This window comes from Triticum dicoccoides, chromosome 7A (genome assembly GCF_002162155.2).
Source record: "Triticum dicoccoides isolate Atlit2015 ecotype Zavitan chromosome 7A, WEW_v2.0, whole genome shotgun sequence".
In the NCBI taxonomy this organism is placed as follows: Eukaryota; Viridiplantae; Streptophyta; class Magnoliopsida; order Poales; family Poaceae; genus Triticum; species Triticum dicoccoides.
In genome coordinates this window covers 254,088,774-254,105,834 of record NC_041392.1, presented here as the reverse complement: position 1 = coordinate 254,105,834, position 17,061 = coordinate 254,088,774, and the positions used below count along the sequence as shown (strand labels likewise).

The 17,061-nt window shown below is 44.7% G+C and overlaps 1 protein-coding gene across 1 annotated transcript; it reads right to left on the bottom strand.

The window, feature by feature from the left end:
- Positions 1–1,300: 1,300 nt before the first annotated feature.
- On the bottom strand, positions 1,301–2,136 carry LOC119334607 (jacalin-related lectin 19-like). Its single transcript, XM_037607141.1, has 2 exons — positions 1,907–2,136; positions 1,301–1,806 (listed from the first exon to the last, which is right to left on the bottom strand). The coding sequence occupies exons 1-2, from the start codon at positions 2,108–2,110 to the stop codon at positions 1,543–1,545; spliced, it is 468 nt and encodes a 155-aa protein (XP_037463038.1). The 5' UTR covers positions 2,111–2,136; the 3' UTR covers positions 1,301–1,542.
- Positions 2,137–17,061: the final 14,925 nt, after the last annotated feature.

Genomic DNA, 17,061 nt, shown 5'->3' with positions numbered 1-17,061 from the left:
GGGGGGGAGCTGGTAGGGGGACGGGTGCGCCGTTGTGTACCCCATCGCCGGCGCAGAGGTGCCAGTCGTGGCCATAGGCCGTTCCTCCTCCTCCCCCTTCCCTCGGCCGACTGGGCATGGTTCCTCTTGAGGCAGTGGTCGCTGGCGGTTCTGAGGTGGTTGGGCTCATGGATCTTATCCAAGACGTGACCTTTGGGGCTTCCGGGGTGGTCCGGCGGCGAGGCGGCGGCCCTGGCGGTGGGAGTCGCGTTGGTCGTAGCCGGATTGCGCGACTCGGATGCGGGCGAGCAACCATGGCCGCTTGGGTGGCATGGTTGCAGGTGGTTGGCGGAGCGGGGATGCAGCGGAAGGGTGGAGCACCGGGGTTCATCACTTACCTGTCCGTACACGGGTCGACGGTGGCGATGTCCGCGGACGTCATGTTCCTCCTTGCAGGCTCCGTTGTGGTGCTCTTACTCCTCTCGTCTTGTTCCGGGTGAAAACCTGATCTTTGGATCGGACGATGGCGATGGTCCGTGGTCGTGCCCTTCTTGGAGGCATCATCTTGGAGCCCTCGGTCCGGCGTTGTCCGTTGCACTTTTTCCCGGACGATCTCTCATCTTGATGGTGGTCTTCGTCGGATACAAGCGGTTTTTTTGCTCAATTTCTTGATACTTGGTAGTTGTTGAGGTTGTGTGTTGGTGTCTGGCATTCTTGTATCTTGCCTTGGGTTGTGTGATGTGCCTTTGTATCGGTTACTTGGATCTAAGTGTTGGTGCTTATATATAAAGCGGTGGAAACCCTTTTTCCGTAAAAGACGTACTAGGCACGTACAGCAAGAAAATTCTAGGATAGTGAGAAGAACACAAACAAGTACTTCCTCCGTTTTTAAATATAAGTTTTTGTAGAGATTCCACTGCGGAGTACGTACAGAGCAAAATGAATGAATCTGCATTTTAAAATGGATCAGCATACATTCGTATGTGCTTCATAATGAAATCTCTACAAAGACTTATATTTAGAAACGGAGGGAGTACTTATTATTTTGAAATAATAAATCTCATGGAGTAGCGAAAATCTGCATCTGAGCACGGGCTCAGCTGCACCCGCTCAGAAAAAAATTCAAAAAAAAAAACTAGAAAAATTCAAAAAAATCCAAAAAAAATTATGTGGTAGATCATTTGATGCATGAGGTCCGCTCCAAATCTCATCTCATTTGGACATTTGAGCAATTCTGGGCAAAAAAGACAAATCGAGTCAAAACAGTTCCTGAACATTAAACTGTTTTACAGACCTCGATTTTGTCTTTTTTGCCCAAAGCTACTCAAATGTTCAAATGAGTTGAAATTTGGAGCGAACCTCATGCATCAAATTATCTACCACACAATTTTTTTTTGAATTTTTTTGAATTTTTCTAGTATTTTTTTGATTTTTTCCGTGAGCGCGGGTGCAGCTGAGCCCGGGTGCAGATTCGCCGCACTCATGGAGTAGCCGTAACTATTGAGATAAGATGCACTACGCACGTACAATAAGGAACTTGAACTTCTATGTGCAAGGTGATGATCAGTTCCGTGGGGTCTTTCGCGACTGATCTGCCATCTTGACGTAGGTGCCGAGCGCGTCCAGGCGGCGGCCGGAGCGCGCGTGGAAGCCGAGGATCTTGCCGCCGGCCGCGGGAAGCGCGAACGGCACGCCGTCCTCCTGCCCGTACGGCCCGAAGCTGCGGGCGTTGCTGACGAAAGTGAGCGACCTCACGACGAAGCTGCCGTCGAACTCGCCGTAGTGGCCCACGACGCCGGTGAAGTGCTCGTCTGGCCGCAGGCAGATCTGAGCCATCCACAACGAAATGGAGTAAGGAGCTGCATCACCGATGATCGATATGAAAAACGGAGTCGTCTTCATCAGGAAGCAATGCATGTGTGTGTACCTCAGAGAGCGTTCCCCCTTGTCCTCCCCACAGGTCGGTCCACTCCTCCCGGCCGTTCCGCTCGTACAGGACGGAGATGGCGTCGACGGTGTCGCCGTGGCGGATGACCAGCTTGACCACACGGTTGACGCCGCGCATGTCCATGTCCCTGTCGTGGCCGCCGCCGCCGCCGCATGGCCCCATCCTCAGAACGGACCCCTGCATTTGGTTTTTCGTCTCTGGAAACAACGCGGGGAGCGTCTTTGCCGACGGTGGTCTAGCTTTGGCTCTGGCACGTATGGGAATGAGGACGAGCAACTATGGGTGTGTGGCACAACACAAAGTCAACTAATTGCAGTTCGTACGTGCTTGGCACTACATTGGGTTACATAATGTACTCATAGTGTGTTCTGGCAACAGGTAATGCCTTCTTGTGAACAGGCTGTGCATAAGATTTGTCTTGGATTTCCACTTGAGTTCAGTTCGGGCTTGTTTGGCAGTTGGCGTACGTCCGTCATTCGCTAGCCTGGTTTGGTTTTCACAAAAAAAAAGGCCTGCAATGTTCAGCAGAATTGAGTGAGATCTGGGCCATAGCCAGCCGAACGGGATTGCACACCAGGCTAGATCATGGGTTTTCATCCGGAGAGAGTACATCCACAAAGCCATCATCCTCTATTAAACCTCAAAAAAAAATCAACCTTCTATTGATCAGTTCACACAAATCTAGCCAGGCAAATGATAAGATGCCACAAAAAAGTAATGAGAAGACACCGGGAGGGGTGATATCATCACATCGCTTCTGATCATTGCCGTGCTACCGTACGCGTCATGACCACACCTAGCAGCCATCGCCACCAAATGGCCATGAAAATGCCAGTTGGGTGCAGGAGAGGAGGGTCGTGCCTATCACGACCTCCCCACAAGATCAGGCCAACACCCAAGACCCCGTGTCAGAAGCATGTTTGGTTTGCAGCCAATATTTCGCACTGGTAAAGAGTTAAATACACTATAGGTGCCCTAACTTGTCCGGCTCGGTCAGTTTGGTGCTTAAATTTAAAAAATACATAAAAAATGGTGTCGTAACTTGTCTGGGCGTTCAAATACGGTGCCTCTGGACGTATGCCGTCGTATCGAGTGACCGCGTGGCATGCCAGCGTGTTGCCGGGCCACATGTCAGTGGTTGCAGGCGCGGCGCGTGCTGTTTTTTACGCGAATGCCCCCAAATTTTAATTAATTCTCGCAAAAAATACCCCTTGATTTTAATTAATACTCACAAAAAATATCAGAAAGTGAGCGTGCAGGGAATTCGAACATGCGACATCCTCGTCGCCTGACAATCGAGGGGACCAGGCGGCCACGGCCTGGTTTACTCTTAATTAGTAGCCAACAGTTTATATAGATGATTGCATGTATCGCTCTGCACATGCTTTTACTGGAGTAATTTTATTTCTATTTATTTCCAAGTTACTATCTTATTTTTCTTCGAGTGAAGTTTAAGTTTAGTTTTCATGATACATAAATTTTTCCATATGAAAAAAATAAAACAATTATTAATATGAAATTTTGTTTATTTTATATCTCTATTCTATTTCCATCACTGTGTACTTTGAAGAGATAAAAATGTGCATATTAAAATAATATTGTGTAATATTATTCTTAAATTTCTACAAACCCGCTTAACATGTTAGTACAGTTCTAGAAATTATTATTGTCACACAATAATATTTAATACATGTTGAACAGTTTTTAAATTACAATATTGTCAATTTTAAATAATTGTTTATTTAAAAAATAGAATGAAGATACACAATAATTGTTCGTGCTTATGGTCCTCATGAGGATGCATAAATTTACACAATATCTTTTAACATACGTTCTTTTTTGTCCACATTAATTTTAGAAAAAAATCATGTTTATCTCATCAAGGTACACAATAATGAAAATAGAATAAATATGTAAAATAAACAATAATTGCATATTGATAATTATTTTATTTTTTCATATGGGAAAATTTATGTATCATGAAAATTAACAGAAACTTTGCTCAAAAAAACCCGAAACAGTACTTCAAAAAAACTGTAGAAAACATGGGCAAAGCGATACGTGGAATCGTGCATATAAGTTGCTAGCTAACATTTAAACATAAACCAAAGTGTGGCCTCTTGGTGCGCCTGTTTGATAGGCAACCAGCAGGTCTGTGGTTCGAATTCCCTTCATGCTAACTTGTGTTTATATTTTTATGAGAATTAACTAAAATACAGGCGCGTCCCGTAAGAAAAACATTGTATATGCCACCCGGGCACTTATACAACGGCATACGCTCATAAACGTCATATTTGAACGCCTAGACAAGTTACGGCATCATTTTTGTATATTTTTTAAATTTAGATACCAAACTAACCGCATCGGACAAGTTAGGGCTCCTATAATATATTTAACTCATTGGTAAATGATGGTACTACTAAGACTTGCCAAATATTAACAACTTCATATGACACAGGAAGACAACTTGTTAACCAATCAATTAGTAGCCAGTTAGAGCAACTCCAACGGGCCAACCCAAATGGACAGCGTTTTTGTCTGCTTTTTGTTCGTTTGGGTCGACCGCCAGCCAGCCGTCCGCCCTCTTTTAGTTTTGGATCGGCAGTGCGCCCAACGGGCCGACCCATTTCATGACCGCGCGCGTTTAACATTATGTCGTCGCCCTGGTTTTGGCGCTCCAGCGCGCGGGAAAGGTTCGGGCGCGCGGGGAAAGCGGCCTAGCGCGCGCTGGCTTTGGCACTCCAGGGCGCGGGAAAGGTTCGCGCACGCGCCGCGACCGGTGCTCGCTATAAAGAAGACGCTCTCTCTACACTCTGTCGTCCGCTCACTCTCGCCGCCTCTGCGCCACCATGTCGATCCGCCGCCTGGGCGCTTTGGATTTTCGCGGAGTCCGCGAGCGCCGCTCTAGCGCCTTCTCCGCCGAGATCTGGTTTCGCGAGAAACCTCTCGTCCTCGGCACCTTCGACACCGCAGAGGAGGCGGCCCGGCGCACGACGCGGCGGCGTGGCGCCTCCCGGGGCCTCGTCAGGATATGAATTTTCCCAACGTGTTGAGCCAGCGGGCGCAGGATCTGGCGCCTCTCCCGCGGCTTTTCACCGACGAGGATCGTCGTGTCCACCGGAGACGGCAGCGTCGCCTCGCCATCGTAGAGAAGGACGTGGAAGCCTTGGTGGTGTGGAGCGGAGGCTTCCCGCAAGACATCATCGACGAGCGCCAGTTCTACAAGCAATTGAGATCGGAAAGGGACGCGAGGATGAGAGAGCGAGCCGCCTATCGGGAAGACAGGCGTTCGCGGAAGCAGACAGCTCAATTGAAACTGAAGCTACGAGAAATGATGGATTGGGACTTTGATGACGAGGCGTATGCTGACGCCGAAGTCTAGTACCTTAACTACTCATTGCATTCCCTGATTACATGATGCTTTTTCTTGTAGCAACAGCGCAGGCTATGTGCCCTTTGCTACCATCTGGTGAAAGGAAAAGCTGCTCCGATCTGGTGAGGATCGGATGCTACCAAGGTGGCCTCTCCTGATGACTTCTGCCCTACCCCTCCTGTGGCTTCGATTATTCTTCCTCCCCGGCATAGGTAGTAAGCTCTAATTTGTTTGGGCTTACGTCGGAACCCCTCCCCTGCAAGTGTTTATATTACTACGAGTAAAAAGAGTCTTGTTCATGGACCACAACATTTGGCATAAATATACATTTAGACATTGGAGGAGGGCATTATCGAGTCGGAGTCAGAAATCGACAAGTAGTGGTCTTTTCTTTTTATCTGTGTACGTTAGAATTATCTATGTATCCATTTTTATCTGAAAAAATGGCCGGTGGCATCGACGACGTAGCAGGTAGGCGAGGATGTGAATCCAATGCGCCACCGACCAGCGGGTCCAGTGAGAAAAGAGGGCGAGCGCACGCGCGTCCATTTTGTGTCCGTGCCAACCGGCTTTCTTGTCCGCGCCGATCTAAACGGACGGCCACAGATGAAATGGGTCGCTCCATTGGAATTGCTCTTATCCTTCAGATCTGATATGAATAACCGCCACCTTACATCACCCGCGCGCTTTGGCTACCATATCCAGTGCATGAAGGGCCATTCACCTCTTTATTTATGTTTTAAACTCCAAAGAAAGCCCTCGATGTGATTCGAACTGCGTACCTCCATGTTTTTTTTTAGCAAACGCATAACCAAGTGGGACACCCAACCTCTTATGCCTAGATTGCCTTTTCTTTTCTTGAAATGCAACGTTAGAAAAATGCAGTAGTTTCTTGTTTGATTTTCCTTTTTTACTCTCGGTTTTTTGTTTTTTGTTTTAATATTCATTTTTATTTTCCTTTGTTTCAAATTCCTGAACTTTTCCTTCAATTCATGAGTTTTTTTCAAACCGATGACCATTTTTTTTCAAAATTGATGAACTTTTTTCAAGTCCGTGAAGTTTTTTCAAATTCTTTATTTTTCCCAAAATTGACGAATTTTTAAGAAAAAATTGATGAACTTCTTTTAAAATTCTTGAACTTTTCCCAAATTTTGATGATTTACTTTTTCAAAATTGATGAATTTTTTAAATTTCTGGACTTCTCCAAATATCAATGAAATTTTCATCAAAATTGATGAACTTTTTTCCAAATTCATGAACTTTTTCTCAATTTTGATGAACTTTTTTCCAAAATCAAAGAACTTTTTTCAAATTCTATGGAATTTCAAAATATTAAAAAAATCATACTCACGGTGTTTTTAATCCCAGTTCTTTTCATCTTTTAAAAAAACTATATATATTTAAAAAAAGTCAAAACGGTTGATTTTGGTCAATAGCTAGCCGGTCAACCATCGAGCCGAGGGATCAAAGAAATAGTGACCCGAGCGACGTGCGGGGCCATCTGCCCTTGTTGGCCCAGGCCCAAACGTGCATCACATGAGCGCTAGGAAGGTGTTCGGGCGCTTAAGGCAACGAATAGGAGTTCCCTCTCGCACCTCTTCTTTTTACGAGAAATTTTCAATCTATTCATCTTCAATCATGGCAATACAACAAACACCAGAAAATATAAAAGTTACATCCAGATTCGTAGACTACCTAGCGACGATTGCAAGCACTGAAGCGAGCCGAAGGCGCACCGCCGTCATCGCTCCTCCCTCGCCGGAGTCCGGCACAACTTATTGTAGTAGACAGTGGGAAAGTCGTCGTGCTAAGATCCCATAGAACCAACACCAGTACAGCGACCGTCGCCGATGAAGAGAAGCTTAGATCGGAAGGATTCAACCTGAAGGCACATGAACAAAGACGAACAAAGACAGGATCCGAGCAGATCCACCAAAGACAACCACCGAACGAAACCCGCGAGATCTGCCGGAGACACACCTCCACACGCCTACCGACGATGCAAGACGCACCACCGGGACGGGGCCTGGGCGGAAAGAAGCTTATTCCATCTTCAAGAAATCGCCGTTGTTTCATCTTTCTGAGCAGGACACAGACCCTATCAAAACTTAAAAACGCATCAAAAAATGAAGCCCTTCCGCCGGCAAGGGCCAAGATCCACCGCGCAACCATCATCCTAAAGCCACAGGAGACGTGATAGACCGGTGGCGCCTCCAACGAAAAGCAGAAACCCTAGTCGCCTTTCCTTGGAGGAGAGACGAAGGGAGAAGAAACGTGATCTTCCCTCTGGCACCTCCACGGAACCACATTTGCACGTAAGATGGTGCTTTGGCGCTCATAGGCGTGCAAACAAGACGTGGCCCGTTAACTTTCGGTTGCCTCACTAGCAATTGCGGGCTCGAAACAGTTCTGAATAAAAATGGCTTTGGGGAAAAACCAAATCCCTTATTTATAGATTTAAAAAAAAATCATATCCTTACTTTTGTATAAAGTTTGTAAATATCAATAAGCATGATTTAAAAAACATGTTTAAAAATGTTCATGATTTTTTTAAAATCACAATTTTAAAAATATCATGAATTAAAAAAGTCTGGAAACAAATCATGATTTTGAAAAATGTTCTCCGGTTTATAATATCTAGAGAATTTTAAAAAAAACTTCACATAATTTTATGGAAAAGAACAAAATCAAGTAAACAAAAAAGGCAAATAAAAAGCGAGTGATGAAACCAGCGAAAAAAATACGAACCAACCTGTGTTTGGATGGTTAGGAGGGCAGTAGTATCCCAGCCTACCAGAGTTCAAGTCTTAGACTTGACATTGGTGCTAGTATTTTTCTGGATTTATTTCAGACCTTCTAGCGTTGTGCGTTCAGTGGGAGAAGATGTTGTCGTCGACTATGAAAGCATCAGTGGCACCTTCATCAATCTCAGAATGATGTGCCGCATCAGTCTCTTGGAGATGCTTATAGAGGTAGAATGTGTGTGTGATGTTTATAGGGATGGATGTATATGCATCTGTACCGTGTTAAAAAGCGGAAATAAAAAAAGGAAAAACCATCCGAAAAAGCAAATGAGACTCTCCAGAAAACCTTCCCAAAACTAGTGAAAGAAAGTTGGCCCACTTACCGTGTGTGCTTTACTAATACCGATAACGAGCACTGTTGGGGAACGTAGTAATTTTAAAAAAATTCTACGCACACGCAAGATCATGGTGATGCATAGCAACGAGAGGGGAGAGTGTAGTCCACGTACCCTCGTAGGCCGAAAGCGGAAGCGTTAGCACAACGTGGTTGATGTAGTCGTACGACTTCACGATCCGACCGATCCAAGTACCGAATGCACGGCACCTCCGAGTTCAGCACACGTTCAGCTCGATGACGTCCTGCGAACTCCGATCCAGCAGAGCTTCACGGGAGAGTTCCGTCAGCACGACGGCATGATGACGGTGATGATGTTGCTATCGACACAGGGCTTCGCCTAAGCACCACTACGATATGACCAAGGTGGAATATGGTGGACGGGAGCACCGCACACGACTGGGAGAGATCAACTGATCAACTTATGTGTCTAGAGGTGCCCCCCTGCCCCTGTATATAAAGAAGCAAGGGGGAGGCCGGCTGCTGGCCCTCTATGGGCGCGCCAGGAGGAGGAGTTCTCCTCCTAGTAGGAGTAGGACTCCCCTTTCCTACTCCTACTAGGAGGAGGAAAGGAAGGAGGAGAAGGAGAAGGAAGGAGAAGGAGGAAAGGGGGGCCGGCCCCCTAATCCAATTTGGTTTGGGCTAGGGGGCCGCGCGCCCTGCCTCCTCTCTTCCACCACTTGGCCCATGAGGTCCATTACTTCTTCCTGGTATTCCCGTAACTCCCCGGTACCCTCGAAAATACCCGAATCACTCGGAACCTTTCCGATGTCCAAATATAGTCGTGCAATATATCAATCTTTACGTCTCGACCATTTCGAGACTCCTTGTCATGTCCCCGATCTCATCCGGGACTCCGAACTACCTTCGGTACATCAAATCACATAAACTCATAATACAATTGTTACCGAAACTTTAAGCGTGCGAACCCTACGGGTTCGAGAAGTATGTAGACATGACCGAGACATGTCTCCGGTCAATAACCAATAGCGGAACCTGGATGCTCATATTGGCTCCCATATATTCTACGAAGATCTTTATCGGTCAGACCGCATAACAACATATGTTGTTCCCTTTGTCATCGGTATGTTACTTGCCCGAGATTCGATCGTCGGTATCTCAATACCTAGTTCAATCTCGTTACCGGCAAGTCTCTTTACTCGTTCCGTAATACATCATCCCGCAACTAACTTATTAGTTGCAATGCTTGCAAGGCTTAAGTGATGTGCATTACCGAGAGGGCCCGGAGATACCTCTCCGACAATCGGAGTGAAAAATTCTAATCTCGAAATACGCCAACCCAACAAGTACCTTCGAAGACACCTGTAGAACACCTTTATAATCACCTAGTTACGTTGTGACGTTTGGTAGCACACAAAGTGTTCCTCCGGTAAACGGGAGTTGCATAATCTCATAGTCATAGGAACATGTATAAGTTATGAAGAAAGCAATAGCAACAAACTAAACGATCAAGTGCTAAGCTAATGAAATGGGTCAAGTCAATCACATCATTCTCCTAATGATGTGATCCCGTTAATCAAATGACAACTCATGTCTATGGCTAGGAAACATAACCATCTTCGATTAACGAGCTAGTCAAGTAGAGGCATACTAGTGACACTCTGTTTGTCTATGTATTCACACATGTATTATGTTTCCGGTTAATACAATTCTAGCATGAATAATAAACATTTATCATGATATAAGGAAATAAATAATAACTTTATTATTGCCTCTAGGGCATATTTGCTTCAGTCTCCCACTTGCACTAGAGTCAGTAATGATTCTAACACTCATGGAGCCTTGGTGCTGATCATATTTTGCTCGTGGAAGAGGCTTTGTCAGCGGGTCTACAACATTCAGATCCGTATGTATCTTGCAAATTTCTATGTCTCCTACTTGGACTAAATCCCGAATGGAATTGAAGCGTCTCTTGATGTTCTTGGTTCTCTTGTGAAATCTGGATTCCTTCGCCAAGGCAATTGCACCAGTATTGTCACAAAAGATTTTCATTGGACCCGATGCATTAGGTATGACACCTAGATCGGATATGAACTCCTTCATCCAGACTGCTTCATTTGCTGCTTTCGAAGCAGCTATGTACTCCGCTTCACATGTAGATCCCGCCACGACGCTTTGTTTAGAACTGCACCAACTAACAGCTCCACCGTTCAATATAAACACGTATCCGGTTTGCGATTTAGAATCGTTCGGATCAGTGTCAAAGCTTGCATCAAAGTAACCATTTACGATGAGCTCTTTGTCACCTCCATATACGAGAAACATATCCTTAGTCCTTTTCAGGTACTTCAGGATGTTCTTGACCGCTGTCCAGTGATCCACTCCAGGATTACTTTGGTACCTCCCTGCTAGACTTATAACAAGGCACACATCAGGTCTGGTACACAGCATTGCATACATGATAAAGCCTATGGCTGAAGCATAGGGAACATCTTTCATTTTCTCTCTATCTTCTGCGGTGGTCGGACATTGAGTCTTACTCAACTTCACACCTTGTAACACAGGCAAGAACCCTTTCTTTGCCTGATCCATTTTGAACTTCTTCAAAACTTTGTCAAGGTATGTGCTTTGTGAAAGTCCAATTAAGCGTCTTGATCTATCTCTATAGATCTAAATGCCTAATATATAAGCAGCTTCACCGAGGTCTTTCATTGAAAAACTCTTATTCAAATATCCCTTTATGCTATCCATAAATTCTATATCATTTTCAATCAATAATATGTCATCCACATATAATATCAGAAATGCTACAGAGCTCCCACTCACTTTCTTGTAAATACAGGCTTCTCCAAAAGTCTATACAAAACCAAATGCTTTGATCACACTATCAAAGCGTTTATTCCAACTCCGAGAGGCTTGCGCCAGTCCATAAATGGATCGCTGGAGCTTGCACACTTTGTTAGCTCCCTTTGGATCGAGAAAACCTTCTGGCTGCATCATATACAACTCTTCTTCCAGAAATCCATTCAGGAATGCAGTTTTAACATCCATTTACCAAATTTCATAATCATAAAATGCGGCAATTGCTAACATGATTCAGACAGACTTAAGCATTGCTACGGGTGAGAAGGTCTCATCGTAGTCAATCCCTTGAACTTGTTGAAAACCTTTTGCAACAAGTCGAGCTTTGTAGACAGTAACATTACCGTCAGCGTCAGTCTTCTTCTTGAAGATCCATTTATTCTCAATTGCTTGCCGATCAACGGGCAAGTCAACCAAAGTCCACACTTTGTTCTCATACATGGATCCCATCTCAGATTTCATGGCTTCTAGCCATTTTGCAGAATCTGGGCTCACCATCGCTTCTTCATAGTTCGTAGATTCATCATGATCTAGTAGCATGACTTCCAGAACAGGATTACTGTACCATTCTGGTGCGGATCTTATTCTGGTTGATCTACGAGGTTCGGTAGTAACTTCATCTGAAGTTTCATGATCACTGTCATTAGCTTCCTCACTAATTGGTGTAGGTGTCACAGAAACCGGTTTCTGTGATGTACTACTTTCCAATAAGGGAGCAGGTATAGTTACCTCATCAAGTTCTACTTTCCTCCCACTCACTTCTTTCGAGAGAAACTCTTTCTCTAGAAAGGATCCATTCTTAGCAACGAAAATCTTGCCTTCGGATCTGTGATAGAAGGTGTACCCAACAATTTCCTTTGGGTATCCTATGAAGACACATTTCTTCGATTTGGGTTCGAACTTATCAGGTTGAAACTTTTTAACATAAGCATCACAGCCCCAAACTTTCAGAAACGACAACTTTGGTTTCTTGCCAAACCACAGTTCATAAGGCATCGTCTCAACGGATTTCGATGGTGCCCTATTTAACGTGAATGCAGCCGTCTCTAAAGCATAACCCCAAAACGATAGCGGTAAATCTGTAAGAGACATCATAGATCGCACCATATCTAGTAAAGTACGATTACAACGTTCGGACACACCATTACGCTGTGGTGTTCCGGGTGGCGTGAGTTGCGAAACTATTCCGCATTGTTTCAAATGTAGACCAAACTCGTAACTCAAATATTCTCCTCCATGATCAGATCGTAGAAACTTTATTTTCTTGTTACGATGATTTTCAACTTCAATCTGAAATTCTTTGAACTTTTCAAATGTTTCAGACTTATGTTTCATTAAGTAGATATACCCATATCTGCTTAAATCATCTGTGAAAGTGAGAAAATAACGATATCCGCCACGAGCCTTAATATTCATCGGATCACATACATCTGTATGTATGATTTCCAACAAATCCGTTGCTCTCTCCATAGTACCGGAGAACGGCGTTTTGGCCATCTTGCCCATGAGGCACGGTTCACAAGTACCAAGTGATTCATAATCAAGTGATTCAAAAATCCATCAGTATGGAGTTTCTTCATGCGCTTTATACCGATATGACCTAAACGGCAGTGCCACAAATAAGTTGCACTATCATTATCAACTCTGCATCTTTTGGTTTCAACATTATGAATATATGTATCACTACTATCGAGATTCATCAAAAATAGACCACTCTTCAAGGGTGCATGACCATAAAAGATATTACTCATATAAATAGAACAACCATTATTCTCTGATTTAAATAAATAACTGTCTCGCATCAAATAAGATCCAGATATAATGTTCATGCTCAACGCTGGCACCAAATAACAATTATTTAGGTCTAAAACTAATCCTGAAGGTAGATGTAGAGGTAGCGTGCCGACCGCGATCACATCGACTTTGGAACCATTTCCCACGCGCATCGTCACCTCGTCCTTTGCCAGTGTTCGCTTAATCCGTAGTCCCTGTTTCAAGTTGCAAATGTTAGCAACAGAACCAGTATCAAATACCCAGGTGCTACTGCGAGCTCTAGTAAGGTACACATCAATGACATGTATATCACATATACCTTTGTTCACCTTGACATCCTTCTTATCCGCCAAATACTTGGCGCAGTTCCGCTTCCAGTGTCCAGTCTGCTTGCAGTAGAAGCACTCAGTTTCAGGCTTAGGTCTAGATTTGGGTTTCTTCTCCTAAGCAGTAACTTGCTTATTGTTCTTCTTGAAGTTCCCCTTCTTCTTTCCTTTGCCCTTTTTCTTGAAACTGGCGGTCTTGTTGACCATCAACACTTGATGCTCCTTCTTGATTTCTACCTCCGCAGCCTTTAGCATTGCGAAGAGCTCGGAAATTGTCTTATCCATCCCTTGCATGTTATAGTTCATCACGAAGCTCTTGTAGCTTGGTGGCAGTGATTGAAGAACTTTGTCAATGACACTATCAACAGGAAGATTAACTCCCAGTTGAGTCAAGTGATTATGATACCCAGACATTTTGAGTATATGTTCACTGACAGAACTATTCTCCTCCATCTTGCAGCTATAGAATTTATTGGAGACTTCATATCTCTCAACTCGGGCATTTGCTTGAAATATTAACTTCAACTCCTGGAACATCTCATATGCTCCATGACATTCAAAACGTCGTTGAAGTCCCGATTCTAAGCCATAAAGCATGGCACACTGAACTATCGAGTAGTCATCAGCTTTGCTCTGCCAGACGTTCATAACATCTGGTGTTGCTCCAGCAGCAGGCCTGGCACCTAGCGGTGCTTTCAGGACGTAATTCTTCTGTGCAGCAATGAGGATAATCCTCAAGTTACGGACCCAGTTCGTGTAATTGCCACCATCATCTTTCAACTTTGCTTTTTTCTCAAGGGACGCATTAAAATTCAACGGAACAACAGCACGGGTCATCTATCTACAATCAAACATAGACAAGCAAGATACTATCAGGTACTAAGTTCATGATAAATTTAAGTTCAATTAATCATATTACTTAAGAACTCCCACTTAGAAAGACATCCCTCTAATCTTCTAAGTGATCAGGTGATCCAAATCAACTAAACCATAACCGATCATCACGTGAAATGGAGTAGCTTTCAATGGTGAACATCAATATGTTGATCGTATCTACTATATGATTCACGCTTGACCTTTCGGTCTCAGTGTTCCGAGGCCATATCTGCATATGCTAGGCTCGTCAAGTTTAACCTGAGTATTCTGCGTGTGCAAAACTGGCTTGCACCCGTTGTAGATGGACGTAGAGCTTATCACACCCGATCATCACGTGGTGTCTGGGCACGACGAACTTTGGCAATGGTGCATACTCAGGGAGAACACTTTTTATCTTGAAATTTAGTGAGATATCATCTTATAATGCTATCGTCAATCAAAGCAAGATAAGATGCATAAAAGATAAACATCACATGCAATCAATATAAGTGATATAATATGGCCATCATCATCTTGTGCTTGCGATCTCCATCTCCGAAGCACCTTCATGATCACCATCGTCACCAGTGCGACACCTTGATCACCATCGTAGCATCGTTGTCGTCTCACCAATCTTATGCTTCCACGACTATCGCTACCGCTTAGTGATAAAGTAAAGCATTACAGCGCAATTGCATTGCATACAATAAAGCGACAACCATATGGCTCCTGCCAGTTGCCAATAACTCGATTACAAAACATGATCATCTCATACAATAAAATTTAGCATCATGTCTTGACCATATCACATCACAACATGCCCTGCAAAAACAAGTTAGACGTCCTCTACTTTATTGTTGCAAGTTTTACGTGGCTGCTACGGGCTTTAGTAAGAACCGTTCTTACCTACGCATCAAAACCACAACGATAGTTTGTCAAGTTGGTGCTGTTTTAACCTTCGCAAGGACCGGGCGTAGCCACACTCGGTTCAACTAAAGTTGGAGAAACTGACACCCGCCAGCCACCTGTGTGCAAAGCACGTCGGTAGAACCAGTCTTGCGTAAGCGTACGCGTAATGTCAGTCCGGGCCGCTTCATCCAACAATACCGCCGAACCAAAGTATGGCATGCTGGTAAGCAGTATGACTTATATCGCCCACAACTCACTTGTGTTCTACTCGTGCATATAACATCAACGCATAAAACCTGGCTCGGATGCCACTGTTGGGGAACGTAGTAATTTCAAAATTTTCCTACGCACATGCAAGATCATGGTGATGCATAGCAACGAGAGGGGAGAGTGTAGTCCACGTACCCTCGTAGACCGAAAGCAGAAGCGTTAGCACAACGCGGTTGATGTAGTCGTACGTCTTCACGATCCGACCGATCCAAGTACCGAATGCACGGCACCTCCGAGTTCAGCACATGTTCAGCTCGATGACGTCCCGCAAACTCTGATCCAGCAGAGCTTCACGGGAGAGTTACGTCAGCACGATGGCGTGGTGACGGTGATGATGTTGCTACCGACGCAGGGCTTCACCTAAGTACCGCTACGATATAACCGAGGTGGAATATGGTGGAGGGGGGTACCGCACACGGCTGGGAGAGATTAGCTGATCAACTTGTGTGTCTAGAGGTGCCCCCTGCCCCTGTATATAAAGGAGCAAGGGGGAGGCCGGCCGGCCCTCTATGGGCGCGCCAGGAGGAGGAGTCCTCCTCCTAGTAGGAGTAGGACTCCCCTTTCCTACTCCTACTTGGAGGAGGAAAGAAAGGAGGAGAAGGAGAAGGAAGGAGAAGGAGGAGAAGGAGGAAAGGGGGGCCGGCCCCCTAGTCCAATTCAGTTTGGGATAGGGGGCCGCGCGCCCTGCCTCCTCTCTTCCACCACTTGGCCCATGAGGCCCATTACTTCTTTCTCGTATTCCCGTAACTCCCCGGTACCCCTGAAAATACCCGAATCACTCGGAACCTTTCCTATGTCCGAATATAGTCGTCCAATATATCGATCTTTACGTATCGACCATTTCGAGACTCCTTGTCATGTCCTTGATCTCATCAGGGACTCTGAACTACCTTCGGTACATCAAATCACATAAACTCATAATACAATCGTCACCGAAACTTTAAGCGTGGGGACCCTACGGGTTCGAGAACTATGTAGACATGACCGAGACATGTCTCCAGTCAATAACCAATAGCGGAACCTGCATGCTCATATTGGCTCCCACATATTCTACGAAGATCTTTATCGGTCAGACCGCATAACAAAATACGTTGTTCCCTTTGTCATCGGTATGTTACTTGCTCGAGATTCGATCGTCGGTATCTCAATACCTAGTTCAATCTCGTTACCGGCAAGTCTCTTTACTCGTTCCGCAATACATCATCCCGCAACTAACTTATTAGTTGCAATGCTTGCAAGGCTTAAGTGATGTACATTACCGAGAGGGCCCAGAGATACCTCTCCGACAATCGGAGTGACAAATCCTAATCTCGAAATACGCCAACCCAACAAGTACCTTCGGAGACACCTGTAGAGCACCTTTATAATCACCCAGTTACGTTGTGACGTTTGGTAGCACACAAAGTGTTCCTCCGGTAAACGGGAGTTGCATAATCTCATAGTCATAGGAACATGTATAAGTTATGAAGAAAGCAATAGCAACAAACTAAACGATCAAGTGCTAAGCTAATGGAATGGGTCAAGTCAATCACATCATTCTCCTAATGATGTGATCCCGTTAATCAAATGACAACTCATGTCTATGGCTAGGAAACATAACCATATTCGATTAACGAGCTAGTCAAGTAGAGGCATACTAGTGACACTCTGTTTGTCTATGTATTCAC

Coding starts and splice junctions, on each gene's coding strand:
- LOC119334607 (XM_037607141.1), bottom strand. CDS start 2,110: ATGCAGGGGTCCGTTCTGAGGATGGGGCCATGCGGCGGCGGCGGCGGC. Junction 1,807..1,906: donor AAGGGGGAACGCTCTCTGAG/GTACACACACAT, acceptor TGGATGGCTCAG/ATCTGCCTGCGGCCAGACGA.